The sequence below is a fragment of the Chelonoidis abingdonii genome, chromosome 3, assembly GCF_003597395.2.
Source record: "Chelonoidis abingdonii isolate Lonesome George chromosome 3, CheloAbing_2.0, whole genome shotgun sequence".
Taxonomy (NCBI): Eukaryota; Metazoa; Chordata; order Testudines; family Testudinidae; genus Chelonoidis; species Chelonoidis abingdonii.
In genome coordinates this window covers 163,009,917-163,033,165 of record NC_133771.1, presented here as the reverse complement: position 1 = coordinate 163,033,165, position 23,249 = coordinate 163,009,917, and the positions used below count along the sequence as shown (strand labels likewise).

At 44.8% G+C, this 23,249-nt stretch overlaps 1 protein-coding gene across 1 annotated transcript in view; it reads left to right on the top strand.

The window, feature by feature from the left end:
* The window catches only part of CAPN13 (calpain 13), a 59,422-nt gene extending 36,709 nt beyond the window's left edge, over nt 1–22,713 (top strand). Inside the window, exons 11-22 of the mRNA XM_075063453.1 lie at nt 1,577–1,722; nt 2,039–2,050; nt 4,159–4,370; nt 6,563–6,599; nt 9,255–9,317; nt 10,833–10,890; nt 11,830–11,897; nt 14,454–14,522; nt 15,995–16,073; nt 18,241–18,357; nt 21,519–21,571; nt 22,373–22,713. Coding sequence (XP_074919554.1) covers nt 1,577–1,722; nt 2,039–2,050; nt 4,159–4,370; nt 6,563–6,599; nt 9,255–9,317; nt 10,833–10,890; nt 11,830–11,897; nt 14,454–14,522; nt 15,995–16,073; nt 18,241–18,357; nt 21,519–21,571; nt 22,373–22,399 — 941 coding nt within the window. The 3' untranslated portion in view covers nt 22,400–22,713. The remainder of the gene's footprint in view (nt 1–1,576; nt 1,723–2,038; nt 2,051–4,158; nt 4,371–6,562; nt 6,600–9,254; nt 9,318–10,832; nt 10,891–11,829; nt 11,898–14,453; nt 14,523–15,994; nt 16,074–18,240; nt 18,358–21,518; nt 21,572–22,372) is intronic.
* Nucleotides 22,714–23,249: the final 536 nt, after the last annotated feature.

Here is a 23,249-nt window from a genome sequence, read left to right as displayed (position 1 = left end):
CACACACACACACACACACACACACACACACACACACACACAAATAATAAGCCACTCTGAGGACTGGATTAGCAAAAGTATTGATTAAAAATTGTTGAGCTTGATGTTTTCCACCCTTGCACTTAACTCCAAACAAAACAGGCAGAACTGAGGAAGCAGCACTGGCCGCTGAGTCAAAATTGATGATTTAAAAACCCTGTACTCTCTTAGATCAAAACTCACTGGTCCATTATATTGGGCCTGGCTGACCTAGGCCTAGGATGGGCTAGAGAGTCTGAGCTGGCGAGAAGCCAGCCTGTTTTGCAAAGAAATAATATTACAGAACATATATACATGTGGAATTAATTGACTAGAATCCCAAAGCTCTATTGCAGTAGGACAGTCTTTTGGGTAGATGAGGCCATCAGCGTTGCTGCCTGTGCCCTGATTGTTCAGTTGTGTCGAGCTTCAGTATTTTTTTGCTGTTGCACCTCTTACTCGGTTTTGTTATTTTAGTCTATGAGAGCATCTTGTGATCAAGAAAGGGTTCTTTTATCTTCATTGCTGTTCCATTATTCAGCAATAGACAGGCCTCAGTCTCCTAGTAACACTGATTACAATTTGTCAACGTATTGTAAAGAACAGAATGAGATACTTTCATCACAGTGTGAGACTGATAGACATGGCTGTGTTAAGAGTCCATGAACACGTCAGTGCTTGTGGCTGTCGGATGGCTGGATGTACTCTATTGGCAGTGGGTAGGAGGAGACCACTTTCCGTGGACGTATATTTTGCCATCAACCTTCTAATATAGTTCGTGACTGAACATGCCGTAATGCAAAGTACAATCACTCGTCAGCAAACCGTCATCTCTGAAGCCCAAACCAACACAATCAAGTGTTTGCCCCTGTGATTAAGTCTATTCTGTCTTAAGAGAGAGCTTAAGAGAGAGCTCTTGCGTGTCCATCTTGAAAATGCACACGTCAGCCCAGCTCTCTTTCCTCGAGGCCATTACTTATCACTAACCAAAACACTGGCTCCATCGTCTGACTGGTCTCCAAAAGGCCTTATCTTCAGATCTGCATCATTGCTACTGAAACCCTATATTTTTCATGGTGAATAATAGCCCTCTGGGAAAAGGGGAGAATTTATTTGGACCTCCTCCTTTTCATGGTTGTGCAGCTATGACCTCTAAGCCACAATCCTCTCCTCCACTAGATTATTCTTGTCTGCGTGGGTTTTAATAGAAACTGCCTTTACTGGCTTAAGAATGGATGGGATTGTGGTTAAGGCCCTGGGTTTGAGACTGAGGTGATCTGGGTTAAATTTCTGACTCTGCCACGGCTTTGTTGGGTGACCACTGGCCAGTTACTTAGTCTCTCTGTGCCTCAGCTCATCATCTCTAAACTGGGGATAGTAACACTTCCTTCCTCCTGCACTTGGTCTTTGTCTGGTTCAGCTGTAAGCTCTCTGGAGCAGAGACAATCTCTCACTATGTGTATGTATAGCAGCTGGCACAATGGGGTCCTGATTTTGGCAGGGGCCTTTGACTGCTATGTACTGCTACCTACTATTGCTACTAATAATTTCACAGCAGGTGCATTTTCGAGGAACCCCCAGTACTTTGTCGAAGTGGAGGAACCTGACCTGAAAACCTATAATGTGGTGGTGTCATTGATGCGAAAACCTGTCAATAATATGCCAGATGCACAAATATCGTTCACCGGCTTTTTGATCTTCAGGGTAAGCAGCATCCGCTGGTATGGAGGCAAGAATAACACTTTGGGTTGAGGGGGGGTTGTTTTTTGCCTCTGCATTGAGATTAAGGGCTGAACTCTGTCTTCAGAGACACATGATCAGCTGCCATTCAGTGTGGCTGAGGGAAGAGGAGGTGATAAGAAGTGGAGGGACTTTCGTGAACTAACAGCTTTGACATTAGATAACAGTACCAAGGAAATTTTTGTCTAACTAGGGGAGTTGGAATAGAGAACAGAGCTTTAGATCAGCTACATGCTTATTTTATATTTAAAATCTGCTTTTTCCCCTTTCTTCCCCTCAGGTTGAACCCGAGGTATGTGCATTTTCTTTTCTTTTTCTTTGATTGATCCATAATTACCAGAGCTGGATGGGGGAGTGGAACCATCAGAAATTGAATTTTCAATCGATGTTTTCATTAAAAAACAGAACAATCTGATCAACTCAAATAATTGTGTGTTTTTATATCAGGGGTGGGCAAACTTTTTGGCCTGAGGGCCACATTGGGGTTGCCAAATGGTATAGAGGGCCAGATAGGGAAAGCTGTGCCTCCCCAATGGGATGACCAGACAGTGAGTGTGAAAAATCGGGATGGGAGTGGGGGGTAATAGGAGCCTATATAAGAAAAAGATGCAAAAATCGGGACTGTCCCTATAAAATCAGGACATCTGGTCACCCTATTCCCCAAACAGCCTATTATAGTCTCCAGTGGACATTTGCCTATGGCTCAGATCTTATCAGAAATCTAGCTCAAGCATGAATACTGGTACACCTCAGAATTCTGATATACTGTAGGTCTTTATAATGGGAAGCTCAAGAATTGAAGCGAGGTTGCTACAAGTCATTAGCAAGGGGCAGTAACAGAACTGTGCAAGGCTGTGTGTCTACACAGAAAGGTTTTACTAGTTATACTGGAATATAATCCCCCATCTGAACACTCTTATACCAGAATAAGTGTGTCTACATCAGGGTGTATACTGTTATAAGTATATTGGTTTAGATTCACTCTTTAGGTTATCCTGAAAAAGCTTTCCCACATAGACTGGCCTAAGGAGTTTACATTGGCACTGGGTCTGACTATAGCATGTACTAACGTTCGCTCCCAGAACAAAGCAGCAATATCATTATTAATCTCTCGATACACTGTGGGACGAATCATATCTCCACTCTGAAGCAGACTGGATGTTATGTGTTGGCAGTATAACAGAACTGCTGTGCAGGGTATATATAGACAGACATGGAGGGTTAATGTTGTGTGATACAGCTGGGTAAGTATCTAGAGTCGGATTCTGGTGTCATAATCAGTTTTACCTTAAGTAATGTAAATGGGAGTCACTTCCACTTTCCACCAGCAAGAATTCAGAATAAGACCCAGATGCCAAATGACACCTCCATTGATTTCAGCATCCGCCAACTGTGGATCTGTCCCCTAACGCCTTGCAGTCCAGACAGCTCCCATGTCCTCTATAACATGGCTTGTCTGGATGAGCACTCATTTTGCAGCAAGCTGGGGTGTAAATCTACCTCACACTAGCCTGCTCTGTAACTAACTGTCCATGCGGACCATGGTATCACACACTGGACATTTCCTAGTGCACTTTCACCTACTCCCATTTCAAAGCGGGGTAGATGAAAGTGCACTAGGGAACTTTTAGTGTGTGGTAGTAGGGTTCAGGCAGATTGTTAGTGCACAGCAAGCCATTGCTGTGTAGATTTACACACCAGCTTGTTGTGCTCTAACTGCTTGTCTAGACAAGCACACAGTCTTTCCCCCTCCCCAAAGATAGCAGATTTATACTATTTTCTCCCAAAAGCATGGCTCATAAATAACTGTGTCACACTGTATAGCTATTCTAAATGGAATTTATACACTCCAATGTATTTGAGGGAATTTGTTTAGTAAGGGGTTTTTATTACGCTATCTTTACATGTCATCATAGTAACACTTGTTACATTATATTTATTGTTTCATCTCAGCAAAAGTATTGGAATAACCAAAGAAAGATCAGGCTACATTATTTTCTTATGAGAATTGATGCAAGGATGGAACTGCTGCTAAAGACGCTATCTTCTGGATGAAATATTTAACCGGGGCTCTGAGCACTCATGTACATGACATACCCCAAGGAAATTTTCACAGGAATTAGGCTATTACCCCACTCTCTTGGCACATTTCAGATCAACTAACTACACTCCACACACCTAAAATTCTCCCAGCTCTTTTTCACTTCCCTAACTGCTGCATAGCACTGCTGTGCATTATTAACTGCCATGTTCCACCCCAGAGATGATTGCATTGCAGTGGTGAGTGAAATGATTCCCATATACGCAGGATTGAATATAAAAAGCTATTTCAGATCTTTGTGGATGAAAGGGGCTGTGGGAATAGAGGATTGCCATGGTACAATTAATCATTTCCTTCAGTTCCAGGGCCTGAGGGACAGATTGCCAGTTGCATTTTTCTCTCAGTATAAATCCAAAGTTTTGAAGTACGGTTTCAACATGTCAACCCGAGATGTCACCAATTACTTTTACTTGAGCCCCGGGATCTATGCTATTGTTCCAGCCACATCAGAAGAAGGCCAAGAGGCTGAATTCCTCCTACGAATCTTCCTGAGGCGTCAAGACTCCAATGAGTAAGATCATTCTACATACTGTTTATATGTACCTGTTTCCAGCTTCCAGGGTTGTCTTTGAACATCTAAGACCAGGGCCATTAATGTGGTGTTTTATTTTAATGTTTTATGGAAGTTTATTGCAAAGAGAGAGGTTAATAACGAGTGTATTGGCAGGGATGCTAGGAGTTTAGACTGGGCACACAGATGGGTACGCAGGAATTGCCATAGCTGAACAGAGGAAGGGTCTATTTAGAAGCATCTAGTCCAGTAATGATTCAGAACAGAGTATCCCCTATAGAGCACCAAAAAGAGCAATACTATGCTATACATGTTTGGGAGACTTCCCTCCAGCTTGGGATGGACGCTTGCTCTGAGAAAGGAAGGTTGATGGCTTGTATTAGTAGTTCTTGAATATTTATATTGCTGTCGCACCAATAGGCCCCAGTCAGGATCAGATCCCCATTGCATTAGGTGTATGCAAAGACATCCAAGGAGTTTACAATCCAAGAGCCTGATGTCTGTTCCATGTGGGCGGACTTGTTGCACAGATCCATTAATTGCAATGGACTCTACACAGATGTACGGTTCCACCCACAAGTATAAGATTGTAGGTTTGGGGACACAGGATATACATTTTATCCTAGTCAGCATAAATGCAGATGTTTTCATAGAAATGGCTAGTCTTCATTAAAAAAAATTCTAAGCCACAGCATTCACCCTTGACAAAATTTCCTTAGGTAATATTGCACAGTGGCATTGCCTTGGTATTTTCAGTCTACCCTATAGTGGGGTTCCACGACTTTTGTATAGCATGGCCCACGGCTTAATTAAGGATATTGTCTTGTGGACACATGCCCTCTCATTTGTCATTGCAAAGCATCCCCAAGCCAACTACAGCAATTGCTTCTTTCTGGAACAGCTAGCTTGACTTCACCGGGATTGTTCATGTGAGTAACTGCCCATCCCTGTGAATAAGGGAATCACAGTCTGAGCCAATGTGTTTTGAGCTTCTTCCAGCGAGCGGGATTCTGCCAGTCTTACTGGGGTTCAGTAGTAACGTCCTCCACACACAGTCTCATTCAAATCCTGGGAGTACAGTAGTTATAGTATCTAGCTCTTATATAGCACTTTCCGGCAGTCGCTCTCAAAGTGCTTCACAGTCTTTATCCTTGCAATGTCCCTGCAAGGTAGGGCAGTGCTATTATCCCCATGTTACATGGGGGAACTAAGGCACAGGTAGACTGAGTGACTTCGCTGCAGTCACACAGGAACTCTGTGGCAGAGCAGGGGGTTGCACTCAGGTCTGCTGGGTCCTTGGCTGGTGCCCTAGCCACTGGGCTAGGCTTTCTCTAGCTGAGTAGTAAGTTACTTCTCATGGACAGTAAGGGTAGCAGCTGGAAAAGTGGAGGAGCAGCTATCATCATTTGACCAGGTAGCTCATCCTAGGGGCCACTGGACCCCAGTCTGGGAACTGCTGCCCTATAACAAGCACAGGGTTTCATAGGGAATGCTGCAAAGCCTGAGCTGAGCTTGTTCCTTCATCTAAGGCAAAACTGGAATGTTAGGAGTTGCAACTGTATTTGCCTCAGTAACATCCCATGGCAGTGAGGGCCACACGTTAATTTTATGTTGGCTATAAATGTGTGCTCTGTTTTAAATTTGCCTTTAAATATCCTCAGGTATCCTCTTGCCTTTTTATCAATGTTCATCTTGTATTCACATGCTAAAGGAAAATTAAAGACATTTCATAATGTTACAGCTCAATTTAAGGTAACCACGAGCTTTTGCTCATGTAAGAGCTGACTGTGGATACAGACCCCCTAGTGCCTCCTGGTGGTGAAAAGCGCTGCCAAACTAGTCCTGCTGTTGCACACAGCCCTGGATTCTCCTCTCCCCTACAATGGTGTAAATCAAGAGTGATTCCAGAGAAGTCAGTGAACTTTTTGAAACAGTTTGAAACCAGTGTGAGCAGAGAATCAGGTCCACTGTGCTTACTAATGCAGCAGGGATGATTAGACAGAGTTCAAAGGCCTGTTTCTGAACCAAAACACCTGAAAAGTGTCAGCACAATCACAGGGTGATTGGGATTCATAAGCATTCTTAGAGTTCTCTTTGTCACACGCACACACACACACAACCCTACCTACCTTCTGCAAATAAATGCTTAGAAGGTTGTCTTTTTCTGATGTGACTCTTGTGGTGTTTTATAGGGACCTGAAAAGCAGGATCAGCCCAGCGATGCCAAAGGTAGGAACACGTGAAAAATGACTTAGATGCTGGACGTGTGTGAATCAACATTATGTATCTCCTGGCACCAGCCACCAACCAGTCTCTTTGCTGCAACCCTCCTCTCCCCACCCCACCCTGGCTGTTGCCTTTTTTCTGCCACCTGCCTCAAATCAGAAAATAACATATTGCCTCTATAAATCCATGGGACACCCACATCTTGAATAATGTGTGCAGATGTGGTTGCCCCATCTTAAAAAGGATATACTGGAATTGGATAAGGTTCAGTAAAGGGTCACAAAAATGATTAGGGGTATGGAACAGCTTGCATATGAGGAGAGATTGAAAAGACTGAGTCTTTTCAGCTTGGAAAAGAGACGACTAAGGGAGAATATGATAGACGTCTATAAAATCATGACTGCAGTGGAGAAGGTAAATCAGGAAGTGTTATTTATTCCTTCTCATAACACAAGAACTAGGGATCACCAAATTAAATAGGCACCAGGTTTAAAACAAACAAAAGGAAGTATTTTTTCACACAATGCCCAGTCAACCTGTGGAACTCCTTGCCAGAGGATATTGTGAAGGCCAAAACTATAACAGGGTTCAAAAAAGAATTAGATAGTTTCATGGAAGATAGATACTTCAATTGCTATTAGCCAGGATGGACAGGGATGATTTCCCTAGCCTCTGTTTGACAGAAGCTGGGAATGGGCAACAGGGTGACATGTGATGGTTACCTACTCTCTTCATTTCCTCTGGGGCACGTGGCATTGGGCACTGTTTGAAGATAGGATACTGGGCTAGATGGACCCTTGGTCTGACCCAGTATGGCTGTTCTTACGTCTCTGGGCACAGCTCTGCCACCTTCGTACTGAACTATGAGAGGGAGTACTCACAGAATAAGTAACCTGTCTATGTAAGGGACAGTTTCAGAAATAGGTCCTTAATCTTTAATTTGCATTTTCATCAAGTAAATCGCTGTCAGCAGTAGAGCTGAGTTAAATTTTAGGGTCTCCTGAAACTATTTGTGAATTCCAGTCAAATTCAATAACTAGTTTTGGACAACAAAGGGTAGGGAAGATTGAAAAAGTTGAAATGGTGTAGCTTTCCATTTTGAAATGACGATTCATTTTGAAATATAGCTAGATTTAATTTTTGTAAAAAAAAAAAAGGTAAAAATCACATGAAAAGTAAATGTAACCTATCATTTGACTAGAAACAAAATTTTTGTGTTTTCATTTTAGTGAGAAAAAACAAAATATTTCCACGACATTTTTTCATCTGATTCATTTTAATTGGGCCACCAAACTCAGTAATCACTCATTCGCTCCACTCTAGACATTAGCACTATCACACTCCCCAGCATGGCATTCTCTCCCCTTTCCACACAGGGATTCGTCCATCTAATATAAGGCAGGGATCTGTGGAAAGCTGATTGTCTGTCAGACTGGGTGACACAATTGTTCTTTGCAAGAGTCTAGGCCTGATTCTGAATTCTCTGGTTTGTACTAGTGTAACCCCATAGAAGTCAATGGAATTACACTTCTTAAACTAGCAGGAGCTCAGAATCAGGCCTAGATAAGTACAGCCCAAGCACAGTATAATTGTCAATCCAGCTGCAGAATTCTCTCTTTGTGAACTATGACTCACCCGTGATGGTGCATTCAACAGTACAGTCCTCTTGTACTTTGGAGATTGGGTTGCACCTGATTCTGCTTTCTCACAGTAATGTAAACCGGGATGACTTCTTTGAAGATAATGTTGTAAGTGAGCGACTCAAGCCCTTTCTTAGTCATTTATTTTCCAGTCAGCTATTAAGCCCTGTTATGGAGAGAGAAACCTATTATTTAGTCTATTATCCAGCTACACTAACAAACTTTCAATTTCCTTAAACAATGTCACTAACCAACAACCTATATTTTGCCATATGTAAGTACAGTGCCCAATCCTGCAAACTTCACATGGGTAGGTGGCCCTTAGTAATCCCATTGGAGTCAGAGGCTACATGTGTGTTTGGATTAGGCCCTAAAGTATTAATTCACTGCTGTCTAGGCAATCTTCCTCTTCTCAGGCAGCTCCCATCACTTCTTCCCTCCTCTTCCTGAATTTCTGCACTGGCTTCCCATTTCTTCCACTTCCAAAGCTGTCTACAACTCTATCCCTGCCTATGGGCCATCTCTTCAAATGGTCTAAAATGGCAGGGAGCCATTGGCTTCAATATAGCGACATTAGTTTGCATCAGGTGACAAACTAGCCCTGATTTCCTCCCATTTCCCATATTCCACATAAAATTCTCTACACCTGACTCCTCCATTTACTTACTTTTTGGCTTCACATGGTTCCCTGTGCTGAGAACATCCTCCCACTTAAGAAAGGCCAAGCTCACCCCCTCTTCAAATCCTTTCTGAATCTCCCTCCCTCCTCCCCCCAAAATTCCTCATTCTGCAAAGTTATAACATCCACATACCACTTCCTGCCTGGTCACTATTGTATCTCTTCTTGCCTTTAGACTGCTGGGTCTCTGAGGCAGCACTGTATGCTTTGTTGTATATACCTTGTCCATTCTGAAGTGCTGCACACAGCTACAGAGCTATGTGAATAATATGGTTCTGGCTCTGACTCCGATGGCTTTTGTCACTAATTTGCGTATATACATGTTTTGCTGTGATCCAGGACATACCCAGGCAGAGTCAAGACAACTCCTCTGAAAACGTCTTCCTCAGATATGCTACACAGGTACCCTGAATACAGCAGATTACTGAAAAAATTAAAAGACAGGTGGAGTTGTAAAAGAAAAATCTCCCGTCTTGCTATCAATCCATGTAGAAAAATGTCTTTGGAAATGTGGACCTATCATTCCTGAAGTGGATACCTTCAAAACAGCATTGATCTGGCTGCCACAATCCACAGAAAAGTGGGAGAGAGAGCTGGAATAGAATGGACGGCTCACTATATTAGGGGATGATTGTTTGGAGTTTATTTAAACAAGCAATTAGAAATAATCCTTGCATATTTTTTCCCTCTGATCAGAACTGTTTCCAGTTTGCACTTGCTGGATTTGGAAAGCAGACATCAGTCAGCATTTGAGTAATTGATTCCCAGCTTTCTCTGAGCCAAGCTGTGTGTGTTCACAGGAGATGCTCTTAATGGTTTAATAAACTATTATAAAAGAACTCTTTGACTTAGTCAAGAGAAAAATCACTGCCAAAAGCCTTTACACAATAGACCTCTCACAGTTAATAGTTATATCGATGCATAAAGGTGAAAAATGACACAGTCTGTCACACAGAATGCCCTGGAGGGCCTTGAGGAGTGGTAGGGGCAGGGCAGGAAGATTTTACATGACTCATGAGTCCGGCAGCTGAGAGCTACAGCATCAATGTAGAGCAGGAGACAAGGAGCCTGATTCTCACTAGCTTGCACCAGTGCAAAAATGTACAGTAGTGTAAATGCAGTGTATCAGCTCTTATGTCTCATGGCCAGAAAAGTGGTGTGTGTGTGTGGGGGGGGTGCTACTGTGCTCCTGCATCAGCTTATTTCTGGCAACAACCCCTGAAGATTGCTGACAGCTGGCACAAGATAAAGCAGACTTCAGACTGCTCTAACTTATCCCAGGAACCTTACCGGTGCCCAGCCACCCCAGGGACACGGGGCTAAACAATGCCTTTCCCCTACTCTCCTTCAGGCCTTCAGACTTATGCTGAGCATGGGTCAGCCAATACAGAGACACTGACCCTGTGGCTCTAGGAATCAGCTACCCCTTTAGATGGACCAGCTTCTCCATAACAAATAATTCACAGTTAAAATAAAAATAGTCAGGCAGGAAGGATGGTCATGTAGCTAAACCATAGGATAGGGAGTCAGGCGACCTGAGTTCCATTCCTAGCTCAAGCACGGTCTTCTTGTGGGACCTTAACATCTCTCAGGTTTGGGTTTCCCTAAGAGAGTCGTCCTTCTGTACAACACTGGGGATGATAATACTGCTCTGCGCATAGCAATGATGGGAATGCTTATAAAGCACTTCAAGACCCTTTCATGGACAGCACAAATTATTGTTCTAAAAAGAAAGCATGGCTCAGAGACTCAGGTGGTCTGATTCTGAGCTCACACCAGATTTGCAGCTGTGTAACTTGACTATCATGAGTGGATTTACTCCTGATTCGCAATGGTGTAAGCAAGTGGAGAATAAGGAAAGGGGTGAGAGTAAGGAAGACTGGTGCTTAAAAACTCATGTGCTTTGTTCTGCATTAGGGTTCAGACATCAATGCCTCACAGCTGCAAAGGCTCCTCAATGAAGTGTTCCTGAAAGGTAAAGCTCTTTTGGATCCAGTTAATGGTGTTTTCCTACCCTGGATCGAGTGTGAACTACATGGAGCCGTAGATCTAACCAACTCTAATGGTCCTGGGAAAACGCTCAGCAGGATTGGTAGACCTCTGATGAATTGAAAAAGCCTCTCTGGGATTCCCTTTATGCTTAATTTTTATTTAAAAAATTAATGTTCACATGTAGGAAGATGTGAAACAGCCCAGCTCCAATCCAGGTCAGCACTTAGCCTTTCCTAGCACATTGAGCATACAGACAGCAGTGAGGCTGCTGCAGCTCATGCTGCTGAACTTTGGCACGCCCCTGTGCCTCTAAGTGCTCTCTACTGGGACCAGCAGCACCTTTGTTTTTCCAGTCCTGGGTCCCCACACAGCCCTGACCTGCGGAGTGCCCTGCTGGTCCAGGCCTAGAGCACCACACAGCTCTGCTTAGGCTGCACACTTGCTTTTTTATGGGATCCAGTCACAGGTCCTCTCCAACCGGACATGCAGCACCCCCTTTATCCCAGTCCTTACCTCTCTCACAGCTCTGCCAGGTCAACTCAATGCCCACCTGCAACACTCCCTGGTGGAAGTCTAGTCCTGGCCTTCATCACTCCCCTACCTCTCAAATATTGGGTGCAGCATGTGACAGAGACTGAAAAGGAGGGGGTCAAACAACAATAGAGGAGAGCTATCACCAAATTTGTATGGGACCTATTGGGTTGCTGCTGAATGACATCCCTCAGAAGGGGTCCATTTGGAGAAGTGTCTCTCACACACACCCCTCCCTCCGTCCCTCTAGTGATATGGGCCACTCGGGGCTTGACTAAGATCCACATCCCAACAGTGACCTGGTTGGGGCCCTGCTCTCTGGAGGTAGAGACCTAACCCAGGGCGCCTTTTGTTCTTTGTCTGATCACTTTTGTTTTATCAATTCTTATAGATTGGATGGCCAGCCCGGGCGGAGGATTCTGCTTCGAGTCATGCAGAGGCATTTTAGCTCTGATGGATGTATCCTTTCAGCAAAGGCACTAAACTCGCCCACCTCCCCCGTGAAGCCCATCCTTTCCTTCAGTTATGGCTCAGCTGAGCTTCCCCCTGGGACTACCTGCAAATAAATATTGGCCACGTGCATCAAATAATTTTCCCACAATGTATGCAGGGCTTTGTCATGCACACTCCCTCGGGGGGTGGAATCTGCTGTCAGGAGCTCACTGGGTGCTGTAGGCCCTTCCCTAGTTACTTTAAAACCTATTCTATTAATTACATTGTCCTCTTCTTCTGAACTCTCCATGCACTGTGGTTAACAAGCCTTGGCCCCAGTCCTGGACATTGCACAGCTTCCAGAGGATGATGCTGGATTTCAGTAAGATCCACTGGATAGCTCAACCTAACACTACTTCTTCCCATCCTTCCTCTAAGGTTGCCAACCTTGGCTTGCCTATGAACTGGAACTCCAAGCCCGCTGCTCAGGGGTGGCTCTAGGTATTTTGTGGCCTCAAGCACGGCAGGCAGGCTGCCTTCGGTGGCTTGCCTGCAGGAGGTCCCCAGTCCCGCGAATTCGGCGGCAGCCTGTGGGAGGTCTGCTGAAGCCGCGGGACCAGTGGACCCTCTGGAGGCATGCTGCCAAAGGCAACCTGCCTGCCACCCTCGTGGCGACCAGCAGAGCACCCCCCCGTGGCTTGCTGCCCCAGGCACACACTTGGCGTGCTGGTGCCTGGAGTCGCCCCTGCTGCTGCTCTGGATTTATGTCAAGAACAATGAAGCTATGATTGCCTTCCCTCTGACATCAGCCAGGACTGGAATGGCCAGCAGCAGTGTGTCACTGCTGAATCACAGGCGCAAGCCTGGCAAACTTTTCATCCTTTGGTGTGTACCTCTTCTAGTTAGATGGATGGCATAGTCCTCCAACTGTTAACAAGACAACACTGGAAATGCATTGCTGGCCATTGTAAAACAAGAGCACTCCTTGATGAAAACATAAATTCTCCCCGCTGCATGCTCTCGTGCTGTCTTTTTGTTCCAGGCCTTGGAATAACTCTGAGATAGTGCCAGACCATTACAGATTGCAGCAAATGAATAAAAATGACCAGTAGCCAGTTGCCTTCTTTCCAGCTTTCCTGTTACTACACCCTCTTGCCATCTAAACAGGCACAGAATTCAGGACACATGGAGGGTGCTGACACAGCTACTTTTCTCACCCACCCCCATTCCATTTTTACTGAAGATTTTTTTTTTCCATTCACTACATTGGTAGCCACCCCCATACAGTGTGACCTATACTGGCCTTTAAAGACCAGAGGAGCCTCTTTCAGCCAAGTTTGAGGGCAGCACCACCCACTTACTCTTATTTCACTGTAAGGGGCTTTGCTTTCTCAGGGCTGTGGCAGCCACAGCCATGGTGCTGTGAGAGAGGCAGGGCCAGAGGCAGCCTCACCTGCAGAGAACAGAGCACTATGGGAGGACACGCAGGGTTAGATATTATACCTCCTTCAGGAAGATACTGTGTGTGTAACCCCCACATCTTCTGGGTGTGGTGTTTTGGCCCAGCTAGTGGCACTGAGAGAGGTCTACTCCACAGCCTTAGCTAACAGCCAGCTGGCTTTAAGCTCATGCAGTAGAGGCTCAGGCACTAAGCTTCAGCGGTCCCGGGTTTGAGCCCACCTGCTGACGACTGGGGTGGAGAGGGCGGTCAGCATTACATCTAAATGCCTTGTGCCAGTGTAGGAGCAGGGTGCAACAGAAGGTAGATCCATGGGGATCTTGGGGGCTATCTAATACCACTAATGGGGCTATGACTACTCTACGTCTTATGCTGAGGAGGCTCTATCTTCCCCTCCCATCTCAAGCCTGTTCACTACCCCAGTACATTCAGAGAAGAGATAGAGAGGCATACCTGAGTTAGCAGGGGTAACAATAGCTAGATTAAAGCTAACAGTGTAGCTGTGGCAGCATAGGCTAACCACCTAAGTTACCTACATGTGCAGTTAGCCCACCCTCAAGCCCATGCCACCACATCTACTGTTATCAGTGCTGGCTACATTAAAGCCAGCCCAGATGTGCCTACCTGTGCTACAATCAAGTTCAGTGCAGTTTAGCCATACCCAGAATCTAGCTACAGGTAATGCCTGTGGGTCCCAAGCAGGGGTATTGGCGGGGGCTAGACCACAGCATCTTTTACTCCTCCCCAAAGGTGGCTGCATTGCCATAGGGCCATACATACACTGGAGTTATAGCCTCATGATCCCTTGCTGCAAAAGGCACCATATAACTTTGCTGCTTAATGGCCTTCAGTTATATTTAGTTTGTCACATTTATTTTGTGCACTCTGTAGCTCCTCCCACTCCTGCGCAGAGCATGGAAAACCTTAGCTTTCCCCAGCTTAAAGTCTGATGTTCCAACCTTCATGGCCGCAGGATACCTTTAGCAGGGCCCATGGTGAGCATGAGGCGGGGCCTTCCTGCATCTGCTTTTCGGTGAGGCAAGCCCTGGCCTAAATGGCATCCTGCTCCTAGGAAACCCAAGATTAGTGCCCACTAAACATTTAAGCCTTAACCACACATGCAGCTCAAGTCTAATGGAAGACTCTCCCTGCAAGAATTTAAGCACCTCTGGAAACTCCTTGCTAAGTACAAGGTACATGTGAGCTATCAGGAACCCATTTTCTCAGCTAGTGCTGCATTTTTAATCAAGGGGATGCAGATACTATGAAATTAAAATAATGCGGGGTGGAAAGACCGCAACAAAGGCGCTGACGCTTAGTAGATAAAGCACCTGGCTTATAATTCAAAAGTAGGGAGTTCAAATATTGGATTGAGAGGCCCCCGGCAAATGTTCTGACTGGTAAGAACAGCTCTGGCAAGGATTAAGTGCTCTGCCCTTACGGCAGATCCTGAGGAGTAGGTTAGAGAAGCTGTTAGGTCCCAGTCCTGCACTTACACACACAGGAAAAATCCTACAGGTCAGTGGGACTGTGGTTGCTCATATGCAGTAGCAAGATGGTGAGTATCCCTGGAGAGTACAAGCACTTAGACTGGATTACCTATTTGTCGTCCTATTATCCACCCTATGTTTGTGTGAAAGGCTATTGCCCTATTTCATGGTAGCCAAGCACATTGCACAGGATAATACAATCCATGGAAAGCCCATGCTCCTCGGCCAATACAGACTTTGCTTGTCTGTTACCTTTTCTAAACAATGCAAATACTGTAACAGCGCTCCTTCTCCCCCTCCCCCACTTCCTTTAAGAGACTCTAGGACAGAGAAAGGGACCCCAGAATTAGGAAAGACATTCTGGTACAGTCAACGTTCCTTGGTTTCACCTGTTAGATCTGTTTGGGCTATCCTGAACAACTGTTCTCCATGCTTGCGATTTATAGCCTACCACCATTTGGTGGTGGTTAGTATCTCACAGGATGGTTTTTGGCCAAGCTAAACATACTGAGCCAGATCCTCATCTGTTGTATAAGTGGGCATAGCCCTATTCAAGTCAATAGAGCTGAGTACACAGCCTATTGTATTTAGAATATGGAGTGTATAGAAGGATGTCACCCCACCTAATGCCACAGAAGTTAGTTCTGCAACTATTCTCTCAGTTGAGTCATTATTGATGGGCTCTTTGTGTTGGCAGAGTCATGGAGATACAAGCTTTGGTCTGAACAAGTAAAACAGTGCAGGGGATATACACAAAAGGTCACAACTCTATAACCATTCAGACATGTTTACCCTGCAGTTCCACATCAATGCCGTTGTTGGCAGGGGGATATCCCAAGGTGATCAGTGCTCCCCTCTGTCTTCTTTCTCCCTCTGTCTCAGTGCACTAGGCCAGGCCAATGCTCTGAAGGAGCATTACATCAATCCCTCACTGCCCCCATCAGTAAGCTCCCTCAGTCCAGGAGCAAGGATCACCCAGCTGTTCTTTCTGGAAAGTCGTCTGTCTTATTCTAGTCCCCCTATCAGATGATGCACTGAGTTTCCACTAAGCTAATTCATTAAGGAGAAAGTGAAATGCATTGGCAAGTGGCCAACATGCTAGGTCATAGCACAAGTTTGGGCCACTGATGTTGGCTTAAAAGTAAGAAGCTGAATTCTTTCAAAATGGTTTCCAGGACATTTTCAGGAGGGTGGAGGGAACCGGTTCTGGATTCCTGGACGTCTCTGATTTGAAAAATGCAATACAGACAGCAGGTATGTTCAGCTGTGCTATGAGGAGAGTGTTGGAAAGATGAGGGTGGAGGGATTGTATGGAAGATCTAGTGAGCTCCTGCTCCTATCTGTGAGTAATGCATCTCACAAGGACAAAGTGATCACTATCCATTCCCCGTGTAACCAAGCCAAAGAGAATGTCTGAGGAAGAGGCCATTTCCCCTGCTGAGTGGTCCTGCAGCACAGGAATGGAGTGGAACATTGTTGAGCTGGTGCTGATGATGGATATTTGCCAAGTGGTGGGAAGGTCAATAAGGCTCAGCAAACAGGCCAAAGAACGAGTTAATTTCTATCTCACTCCCTGACGTGCTCTCTCTTGAAGCACCTGGTAGGGGAAAGGAGCAAGGAAGTTTTAACAGCCACTAGTTCAGTCTCTCTCCAGGGCTGTGACTGGTTGTACAGGAGAAAGCTGCGTTGAACGACCTTTTATTTAGTTTGACTGACCTCTGTTGGTTAGACTAGTGCTGCAATTTTAAGCAAGCAATCCAGTTTCTGTTGCTTGATTGAATTTGTTTAGTTATATCTGGTTACATTTTGCATATGCGATAGGATATCCCAGAGGAAGCGCCTGTCCAACAAATCTACATTAGAGATCCTTCCATTTAGCTAAATGGCTTTTTAAGTTGCATTTGCCAATAGAATATAAATTTTTCTCCTATGGGGAACTCTAGGCAAAACGTAATCAATGGAAGCCACAAAGTTGGTGGATTTTTTTCAGGAGGAAGATATAACATGGCCTGTACAGACTGAAATTCCTGATGCGTCATCAGGGTGTAGCAAGCAACTCTGAGTTCAGGGATCTGAAATGTATCACTGTTGTAATAAAGGCACGACAGTATAAAATACAGAGGAAGATTGCACACATACAGATACTGAAGGGATAAACAGGGAATATTAAAAAATGGCAAATTCAGCACATTGTACCCTCTAAGCAGTTTTAGAAGGGGAGACACACCCACACCCACATCCATCCACTCACCCCAGCACCTTGCCTCCTCCCACACTATACAGCACAGGCCAGATTCTTCTCCCCAAGAGACTGCCTCCCCCCCGCCCCCCGCATGGATTTTTCTTACCTGGTGGGGGGGGGGAAGAGGAAGAGGAAGGAGAATTATCAGACCCAGCAATAGCATACAATGGTCTAATTCACCCCAAGAATGCAGCTAAATATAGGCCCCAATTAAGCATGTATTGAAACATTTTACTGAAGTCCATCACTATTCAGCAAAGCAGGAGCTTAATCTTAATTGAGGCCTTAATGTTTAGAAGGATAATAAGCCAGATCCTCTGCTGGTGTAAATCCACACAGCTCCACTGTCTTCAGTGCTCTTCTAAACCAGATGAGGAACTGGTCCCAGCTCTTCATAAGCATCAACCTAATGAAGTGCTTGGGATGCTCAGTGATGTAATGGAATAATTTCCATCCAGTTAAAATGAAAAGCCACTCTCTTAAAGCTTTAACAAAGCCAGCCAAAGGGATCTGAGCACAAGGATAAAGAAAGGGCAGAGGGTAGGGAGTAAGGAAAGGCAACCTCTCTAGGGCCAACAAGTGCATACACTCATGCATGCCTTTGCAATTAAAAGGTAAGGGTATTTTTGAAGGATGGAGAGACATTGACAGAGATGGATTTCAGGGGCAAGGACATGCCATACTCCAGGACTGCCCACACCAAACTCCTGACCACTTACCAGTTTAAGATGGGATGGTGGGATCCTTGGACGGTGCCTAGATGTCTTGAAGGCAGATTTCAACAAGTCTGGGCTCAAGGAGATCCGGAGCATAGCCAGGTCCTATGCATTTAAGGCTTTAGTCAGTGCACTTTTTACATGTCCACTGCCTGTGATGCATTAACAAAGGGGAATGGGATTAGTTGCTTTACTCCTGATATTCTTGCTCACATATACAAAGTGAACACAATCTCCAAACTTGAGGCTGGGAAAGGATTTTGACTAGATTTTATTTTTGAGGGCCCTCAAGGAGGGAGTTACCATCTTAGGGGACATTAAGCAGGGATGGGGGGGTCTTTTGGTGGGTGTATAAAATGGGCATATGTAACCGCCTTAGTTCCCCACCATTTCAGACTATGGCTGGACCTTGCTTCTTCCTGTTGCTAGAATGTTCGCTGCTCTTTCTGACTCTTGCTCATAGGCCTGGCTATCGATGACCAGCTCCTCCATCTGACAGCTCTGAGATACAGTGATTCCTCCATGAGAATCTGTTTCCCCGATTTTGTATGCTGCATGATCCGTCTCAAAACCATGGCAAGTAAGTGATGCTCCTGGCTAGCTAGAGTCCTGTGGGGGTCTCAGAACATGGACAATATGGGCTTACACTGCATCAACCACATATCACAATATCCTTAGAACTACAGGTTAAGGACAGTGCACTTAATGGCACTGGCTGCCTGCCAGTGTAGGGAATTCATTGTCTTTGCTGGAGATGCTGAGAACCAGGGAAAGATGCCTATCTATAGGGAATAGTTTGGAAAGACTGAATCTGCTACAATGCAGGAACTGGGCTAGGTCAGTGTCCCTCTGCCTTTTGGGGACTTGACACTAATTTACCAGATGCAGGGCCAGATTCACCCATGCGAGCAGCTATCCTTTAATGGGAGATTCAATGGCGAGAGAGAGCAACTGGCAGGATTGCTGTGGATGACGCCCTTTGAAGACGATGCCAGAAGAGAACAGGTTTTCCAAGCATGGCTACATCAGAGCCCCATCAGCCCAAGAGGTGTTCTGATTCAGTGCATTTCTTAGCTGATCTGGCCCCACCCCTGTGTGTGCTGCCCTAGCGGACTCTGGACCCATAGTGGCATGGAAGTAGTGTGCAACACGCACTGCTGTCCCCTTCTCCCACCCCACTGGACTTTCCATTGCTGGAGGCATGGGGTTTGGGTTCTGGGGGAAGAGATAGCTCAGTGGTTTGAGCATTGGCTTGCTAAATCCAGGTTTGTGAGTTCAGTCCTTGAGGGGACCATTTAGGGATCTGGGACCAAAAAAAAAAGGAAGGATTGGTCCTGTTTTGAGCAGGGGGTTGGACTAAATGACCTCCTGAGGTCCCTTCCACCTCTAATGTTCTAAGACATGAAATAAATTGGGCCTTAAAACTTTGACTGTCTTACGCAGCATCTGCCACCTTTAATCAGTGTTGTGCATTCTAGCCTGCAACAGAACTTGGGGTAGAGGGGTTTGGAGAAATTTAAGCTCTGTTGAGTAGAGGAGCACATGCAACTGCATCAGGGGATGGGGCATTCATGACCAGCAAAAGAGGCTTGTCATTAAGGTTAGGAGGAGGAGCTCTGATTAACAGTTACAAGCCTGAATTGCAGCTTCTAGAGACCTTTTCTACTGGAGAATAAGAGCAGTCCTCATTGACTCTCATGGGAGTTATTTGAAGCCTCTCACAGGACAGTTGATATCCTGGGTTCAAATCCTCAAGGGTTTTTACGCACCTCATACCTATTGAGTTCAATGGGCCTTAGCCATCTATATACCTTGGAGGATCTGGGCTCTGGTGACATGAAACAGTCATTCAAAACTCAGTGATACCTTATAATGCTTTCAGGCATTAGTTCAAGGCTGAGTAGCAGAGGCAGCTCAGAGTTTGAGAATCTCCAATTTTAACTCTTAATGAAAAAACATATGCAATAGAACAACAATGTTAGAAGCTCGACATTTCCAAGATGATTAACATCCTTCAGTGTGGATGGAATTTCTTCTGGCTACAAGTGTGTCCATTTTTGCATCTTTTTAAAAAAATGAATGGTTTGATAAAAGTCCCTTTACACAGTAAGTGCTGGTAGAAAGATCCTTAAATCCATTTTGAAATGAATTGCTGTAAGTTCCACTGGTGTCTCTAACAAGCACCTAAAAATGCCCTCAGGTCTTTCAATTATTGTTTTCCAGAAAGTTTAATACAATGTATTTTTTTCAAAAATTTCAAATATTTGAACATGGCTTTTTCAGGTGAGGATAACTGAGCCAAATGGGAATAAGAGACAGTTCACCTTCATGGTGGGAATATAGAAGGGAATATAAAATTTGCCCCCATTAAATTGTTACTCATATTCTTAAGATAACCAGAGTGATGCAACCTAAACCAGAAGCAGCTTCTACTTCCAAGCCATATTTAAATGGGGATAGAGAAATCACCAGTGACTCATTTTTTGCCTAAAGTAGGAAACACTAGCGCTGCACATTGTTCCTAGGAAGACACCTAGATCTGATCTACATTGATACAATCATGTCAGGAAACCAGGTTACAGTATGGTTGCACCCTTAACCTACCCCAGGTGTTGTGACCTGATGCACTGAGTCACAGCGCTGTTTAGGTTTGGCCCAACTCTCTCTCTGTTATGATGACAAGGGACTGGGCTGGCCAAAATTTGAGTGATCAATGCTGCAAGCTTGGAGGAGCCAACCTCAGCCAGCCCCCCTGGGCAGGAATCCACACTCTGGTATATGCAGTGTACTTCTTCAATACTTTTTACTTTCATGCATATTATATATTGTGGGTAAGAAATATTTAGTAAGCCATAATCTTTTGATACTAAAGCTATTTACTAAGTAACAATAGGCCATCAAAGTTTACAGATGAATCCTGGGCCCAAAAAAAGGTTGAGAGCCACTGGACTAGATGACCTTTTGTGGTCCTTTCTAGCCCTACGTTTCTATGATTCTGAATCTTCCAACCAGCCTTTTTTTTGGGCGGGGGGCGGGGGGAGGGAAGGGGGTCAAAAGATGTTTTGATTACAGTTGGGCAGGAATTAGACCTGTCATAGGAAATACCAGGATTTTAAAGTTTGTTTTCATTTTGAATCTGAACAAAGTGGCAATTTAAAAAAAAAAAAAAAAAAAAAAGGTTCCAGTCAACATTTTCCTACAGCCAAACCTTTTGTTGGAAAAAGTTTGACCACCTTTAGTTTTGAATCGAGACAGCTATATGAATCGAGACAGCACCTGCAGTTACTAGTTGATAAGTGTGCAGGACTTAATGATTACGTGAGTTGCTTCTGAAAATACTGTGATCACCAGGTGCCAGTGGATGTTGGGGAGGGGGGCGGAATTTCCCTCTCACCCCATTGTGAGATGTATTATGTATGTATGTATGTGTATGTATGTATGTATTATGTATGTGTCATACTTAGGATGACCAGAGAGCAAGTGTGAAAAATCAGCACAGGGGCTGGGGGGGAATGGGGGTGAAAGGCACCTATATCAGACAGCCCTGAATATTGGGACTGTCCTTATAAAACTGGGACATCTGGTCTCCCTGTGAATCTTCAGGCATCAGTCAGTGAAGGAAACAGAATACTGGACTAGATGAAACTGGGCTGTTCCAGAATGAAAACAACTTTGTTCTTATATATTACAAGCTCCTCCCACCTCTTCCTATTGAAGTGAAGCTGTCTTTGTTCTCCCTAGGTGTATTTCGCAATTTATCAATGGATGGAAAGATTTGCTTCACTGCAACAGAGGTGAGGAGCCCTCATTGTGTTTGTGCCCTTTGCTGCCTTCATAGATTCTTGTTCTCCTCCTCAGATCCAAAGTGGAACCATTACTAGTGCCTTCTTCACTGAATCACTTTCGGAAAAGTTAGCACAAGGGGTGTGGGAGATCTTCTTACATAGGGTAACTGTGCATTAAGGGTGAAATCCTGGCCCCACTGGAAGTCAATGGCAAAACTCCCATTAACTTCAACAGGGCCAGATTTCACTCTAAGGATGTCTCTTACGCTTACACTGCAGTCATAGGTGTGGCTGCAGAATGTAGACATACGTCAGCTATCTTTGATCTAGCTAGCTTGGGTACCAATAATAGGGAAGCCACAGAAGCAGGGTCTAGAAGTACAAACTTGGGGCTCTGGGCAGGCTAGTACAGCCTCTGCTGAAGTCCGTGTGGCCACAGCTTTGCTGCAATTGGTACCTAAGCTAGCTAGGTCTATATGCTGCAGTCAGAAGTGTGACTGAGATGCTGACATACCCTAGATTAAAGCAGACACAAGACTAAGTGGCAACTCTCTCCTTTCTGACACCTCTGATCTTCCTGGAGTACAAAGAACATAGCCCCATTAACTTAAAAGAATAACATTAGGAAAATATTTAGTGCAATTTAGCAGCCGGAAACAAGGAAAATGCACCAGCATTATGTCACCAGCCTCCTCCCCATGGACCACAGCATGAGAATTGCTGTGCTCCAGTATTTACATTCTAAATTATTATGCATCCGCTACTTAGATTTCCTGTAACTATCTAAATGCATTTTCTTCATTCTCCCAGTGGATGACTCTTACCATGTACTGCTAAGGCAGCGATATGGCTCTACATTGTTGGTAAGGAGTCACCTCAATCCTGTACAAACAAAGGAGAAGAGTTCCCAGCATGCTGTGACACGCCTGTGCTCTAATACACTGTCGAACAACCGCAACCACCTGCCCACGGAGACAGTGTGCTGTGCTCATAGGTAACAGAGATGAAACAGGAGGCAGTCTGGGCTGATGCTTAGAGAAAAGGGGACTAGGAAGCAGCAGAAGGCTCCTGAGTTCTTGTTGCCAGTGAGCCAGTGACTTGTTGTATGACTTTGGGCAAAGACACTTGATTTCCATGTCAACCCAGCTGGAAAGTTGAGCTTAAAAAAAAAAAAAAAAGCAGGAACTTTGAAATGCAGAAGCTGCATCTGATGTGAGCCTTCCTCGGGCAACAGAATTATAACAAAAAAAAAATCTGATGTTTAAAAAGAAGCTGTGATGGAATTCTTTCTGCCTCTCTCTCTGTTATTGACACAGTGTACTTAAAAGTAAACAAAGTACATTGAGCACAGAGGACTCAGAACTATGATGGACAGGGTCTTAGCTTGTCCTGTTATGTTGAGCAGAACCAGGCCACTTCCCCACAATCACAGAAGAGGGGGGGTGGATTTGCTCCAAGTCATTACCTGTACTGTTAGTTTTGCATGCACCAACTCTGTGTTTGCCCATTCAAGTGAGCACTTCTGTACAAAATCAACTCAAAGTTGTATGTATAGAGTGTGCATTTGCATGCAACTGCATGTTTGAAAGTCTGGCCTGTCAAAGTTTCCTGGGTGAGAGCCCAGACGGAGGCACAAGCCCTTTGCTGGAGTGTGATGTTGTGGTGCAATGAAGCTGCCTTGTGGTGA